At 49.3% G+C, this 4745-nt stretch overlaps 1 protein-coding gene across 2 annotated transcripts; it reads right to left on the reverse strand.

Annotated features, from left to right (window-relative positions):
* Positions 1-3163, reverse strand: HOXA9 (homeobox A9). Of its 2 annotated transcripts, XR_007888775.1 has the most exons (3): positions 2563-3163; positions 1866-2127; positions 1362-1447 (listed from the first exon to the last, which is right to left on the reverse strand). XR_007888775.1 is itself a non-coding variant. In XM_051612235.1 (2 exons), the coding sequence occupies exons 1-2, from the start codon at positions 3113-3115 to the stop codon at positions 1209-1211; spliced, it is 792 nt and encodes a 263-aa protein (XP_051468195.1). In that variant the 5' UTR covers positions 3116-3163; the 3' UTR covers positions 1-1208. The 2 variants fall into 2 exon arrangements, 1 of the variants encoding a protein (XP_051468195.1); XM_051612235.1 differs by lacking the exon at positions 1866-2127 and having other exon boundaries at positions 1-1447.
* Positions 3164-4745: the final 1582 nt, after the last annotated feature.

The following is a 4745-nucleotide window of genomic DNA, read 5'->3' on the forward strand; positions in this document are numbered from 1 at the left end:
TAGAAAAGAATCAATATATTTTATTTGGCAAAAAGTTAAATATCATTTCAACACAACGATTTGGTCAGTAGGCCATGAGGTAACTATTTCAAAATAGACAATGTATGTCCTGCATCAACATAACTTCCCAGATTTATTTTGTTAAATCGATACAAATTTACAATAACCAAATGTAGGGGTTTATAGTGTATAATTTATTATCAATAAAATTAACCTTCATCACAATAACCATCAAATCATTCGATTAAAATTAAAACGTAAACCATAGGTAGTTACCCTTTTCACATATACGTATAGCTCCGATATCTGATAACTGCTCACTGGTGCAAAAACAATATTTATGCTAGTCTGTTTATTTATTTTTTTAATATATAGATTATATATACAACAGACAAAGACAGTACTATATATTTATCAACTGTGCATACTAAAATGACTTGCTTCAATATTTTGAGAACCGTAATTCCCAGACATCCCGGACGAGCTTTTTTTTTGCCTTTTTTTTTTTTTTTTGCGTTGAGATATATATATAATATATATTTTACAATCAAAGGTTAAGTGTCTAATTATACAGAAAATACTTAATACACTACAGAGCTATACTCTATGCAATTTTTATAATAAACAACCTGAGTTCAAATTGAATCCTAGCTTACACCATTACATCCGGTACAGCACCCAAGCACATAAATTGAGTCACAAACATAATTACCACAATAAAACACAGTGTTCAAGTATTAGAGCAGAGATCTCTCTGCTGCGCAAAGAGCGAATAAAATTAACTACACAGACTAAACTATAGAGTCCGTAAATAGTTGTGCATTATGAAAAGGTAGTTTTCTTCTTTTTTTCATTTCTTTTTTCTTCTTCCTTATTCCTTTCCGTAAGTGAAGAAACAGGTAGATTTATACAAGCCAGCTAAAAAGCCTTTTCGTGCTAATGCCCCCTTTTTCTTTCCTATTAGAAAATTAAAAGTCTTACTGTACCTCTCCTGGCAAACTGGCCACTGTGACAAGCAAGGTACAATCATAATTAGAATTTGCTACGGGGAAAAAAATGAGGCCTGGACCCAGACGCTTTGCATGGCAGGGCTCGAGGGGAGGAATATTTGTTTTGTTTTGTTTTTCACATTTTTTTTTCTTTCTCTTTCTCTCTCTCTCTCTTTTTTTTTTTCTTTATGCATTTTCAATTTAACCCGCTTGTCTCCATCATTCGTCCTTCGCTCGATCTTTGTTGATTTTCTTCATTTTCATCCTCCTGTTCTGAAACCAGATTTTCACTTGTCTCTCAGTTAAATTGAGGAGTCTGGCCACCTCGTATCTACGGTCCCTAGTGAGATACATATTGAACAGAAACTCCTTCTCCAGTTCCAGCGTCTGATGCTTGGTATAAGGGCATCGCTTTTTCCTAGTGGACCTCGCGTGGAGCCAATTTGCAGCTGGATTATCTACAACGAAAACAACAGAAGTTCAGGCTCGAACAGGGGGAGAACGAGGGAGCTTGGGAGGGGGACCCGCTCAGGACCAGCCACTTAGGTGTCCCAATATTGGGGTTTAGGAAGTGGCTCGCATTTCCTCAGTCACAGAGGATGGTGAGGCACAATGGATTCCAAAATACAGACACATGGAGAGGTCACACGCAGCAAAGCCCCGCCATCCCCCCCCCCCCTCGCCTTTTTTATTGTTTGTAGGATGCAAATTTAAAATACTCTTTCTCCTCCTCTCTCTCTCTCTCTCTCTCCTCTCTGCTGGCTCCCTCCCTCCTTCCTGGCCTCCCAACGCACACACCCCCATCAAACTGCCAGCCCGGGGAGTGACCAGACAGACCAACATGTCACTGAAATTTTTTCACTTTTGAATATCAACCTTCTCCCCTGTCATCACTGGCAAGACTCAGGGAGCTGGCAAGTCAGTCTCCAGCTGGCATAATTAAAGCCTCGCCCTCTTAGGACCCTTATTCGCACGGCGCTAATCGCGATAGCAATCCCGAGGCACTCTGCCACCAGCCCCCCGCAGCCCTAGGAACATCCAGCCCGGGGTTTTCCAACGAGGAGACGCGAAGGGGGGGTTATGGGCACCAAGTCAACGCTGAGGTTTCTGCTCTCAGCCCCGCAATAGCCTCCACGGCCTGCCAGTCGCCACAAAAAAAAAAAAAAAAAAAAAAAATCAGATTCACGACCAATGCTTTCTAGGCACCCTCTCTCCGGTGTCTGCCCACGCCTGGGAGGGCGGTGGGAGGATGCCAGCACGTTCTGCGGAGTTTGCTGGGGTGGCTGGTGCAGGGGTGGGCAGTTTTCTCCCTTTTTTTTTTTTTTCCTCTTTAGGTTGCAGTTGTAGGGTGGGGTTTTGTTTTCCTCTCAGCCTGGAAAACCCGAGCCATGCTAAATCCCCTTCGAGCTTGCGGAAGGCAGGGCTAGCTTTTGCTAACCGGAGAGCCCGGCGAGCTGGAGCAGCAGCAGCAGCAGCCGGTGCTCGGCCGCGTCATTAGCCCCAGCGCCTCGACACCGCCCCGCGGCCGGCGCAGAGCCCTTCTGAAGTCCATTACCCTCGCAGTCCCACTTACTTGGATCGATCTGCGGTTTCTCTCCGTTTGCCTCACTTTCTCCATTGCTTTCAGAGAATGCGCCTTCGTGGCTTTGCTTATCCCTATCAACTGGAGGAGAACCACAAGCATAATCAGAGAGAGACAAAGTGTGAGTGTCAAACGTGGTACAGTCAGCCCTCCTGGCCGCCAGCGGTTCAGGTTTAATGCCGTAATGCCTGCTGGTAGGTAACCCGGGGAAAGACAAGGAGCCCGGCACAGGCTCAAGCCACGAACGCATGTACCTGCCGTCGGGCGGTGCCACGGGCGCCTGGTGGTGCGCGTAGGGGTGGTAGACGGCGGGAACGCCGCTGGCGCCGGCGGGGTGCGCGGGGCTCCAGGGGGGGCCGAAGACGGGCGCCTTGGGCTGGAAGCTGCAGGGGGCCAGCTCGGGGTGCTCGGCCAGCCCCGCCGGCCGCGGCGGCGGCGGCGGCCCCAGCGGGGCGGGGGCGTAGCGGGGCGCCGCCAGCTCGTCCCCCTCCGGCACCAGGAAGGAGTCCACGTAGTAATTGCTGAGGGTCCCGGGAGCCGACATGGCGGGCGCGGGCGGGCGGCGGACCCGCCGCGGTTCGGGGCTGCGGGTTTCACGTAACAACTTGGTGCTGGCGGAGAAGTAGAGTCAGTAATAAGTTGAGGGCAGCCCGGGCGCCCATTGGCTGCCCCGGTCACGTGGCGGGGGAGCAGAACAATAAAGTATAAATCAGTCCGCGGGCTATTAATGGGTCAGTGTTTTCCAGCCATAATTTTTATAGCGAGGCCATATGTTTTTATGCAAAGGGATATTGGAGTTATACGGCGGGGTTTGTTTTAATTGCGGCCAACTGAGATTAAAAGATCAGATTCCTTATTACAGTTCCCCCTTCCCTCTTTCTCTCCCACTCCTCTTTTTCTTTTTTTAAATTTTTTTTTCGTTTAAGCGGACTATTTTATATCATAATTAATCATCCCATCAGTGGGTCGTGTTCCCAGAGAAAAAAAAAAAACAACAACAACAAAAAAACCAACAACCACCACCCTTGTGATCGGAGACCTTCACATAAAATTATACAATAATTGAAGCAATAAAAAAGGCAAAATAGCAGTTGCGGTATAGTGTATTTAAATATATATTTATTATATTTCATAAGGAGTTATTGTTTCGGGAGCCACAGGGTTGTTATTAAGTCAGTAACGATGAGCGCGCTCATTTGCATGGCTGTGTTTCACAGCAGTAAAAATTTACGAGTGCTTGGAAAGGTTAAATTATACTATTGTGTTTAGTTTGGGAACTCACTGTAAATAATACCGTTCCGTTCGGCTCAGAGCTGGCAGCGGAAAGTCAAATTCAACGTATCCCCTTTCCGAAATTGCGCCGCTGAGCCGGCCCTCCCCGCTCGGCCGGAGGAGGAGGACCGGGGCAGGCTCTGGCTCGGTATTTAGGCCGCCCTGCTCCAAAGTGCACTTCACCACCCCACCCCGCCGGGCAGAGCGCAGCAGTGACCGAAACACCCACCTCGTCCTCCCCGCCGCGCCTGCCCTTGGACGGGGCCGCGGCGGCCGGGGACCCCCAGGCCAGGCCCGGGAACGGAGCCAGGGCTGGGCGGCCGAAGCTGGAGGCGAGCGGAGCCGCCGCTCCCGGCCGGGAGGGAAGGAGAGAGCGCGGGCAGAGCCGGGCGGGGGTATTTATCACAACGATTAATTCAGGGAATTAATGCAGGGAAGCAGCGGGGGGGAACGGGGAGAAAAAGCCCCGTCTCCCCGCTGCCGAAAGGCACCCTGCTTCTCAGGGCGGCTATCAAAGGGGCGCTCGCAGTCGGCCGTCCCGCATTCTGCTGAATCAAATTTATGTGCAAATATAGTTATTTATTTGCTGGCACCTCTTTTGACTGCAGGACACACTCTAGCCGCATCGGAAACCGACTGGAGGGTTACAGTCCTCTGCAGAAGGAGGGGAGGGCGCGCTGGGGGGAAGAGTAAGAGGCGGCCAGATCCAAGTCCAGTGTTAGGAACTAAAGTCGTGGCTAAGCGCCTTGCAAATGTGTCTGGGACTAATCCGATTTTTTTTCTCCGGCGGACGCTCACGTTGGTTATGCGTGTGGCTGGCGAAGAAGGGCGGTCAATGGGATGCAGGGGGCACCAAAAAATCTCCGCCAGAGGCTCGATTTACTCTAAATATCTTTTATTGA

The sequence above is a fragment of the Apus apus genome, chromosome 2 (assembly GCF_020740795.1).
Source record: "Apus apus isolate bApuApu2 chromosome 2, bApuApu2.pri.cur, whole genome shotgun sequence".
Taxonomy (NCBI): Eukaryota; Metazoa; Chordata; class Aves; order Apodiformes; family Apodidae; genus Apus; species Apus apus.

What these genes read in the sequence shown, in the direction of transcription:
- HOXA9 (XM_051612235.1), bottom strand. Translation starts at nt 3,115, where the DNA reads ATGTCGGCTCCCGGGACCCTCAGCAATTACTACGTGGACTCCTTCCTG. An exon ending in GAAACCGCAGATCGATCCAA is followed by an intron (nt 1,448 to 2,562) that starts GTAAGTGGGACT and finishes TTTTCGTTGTAG; the next exon opens with ATAATCCAGCTGCAAATTGG.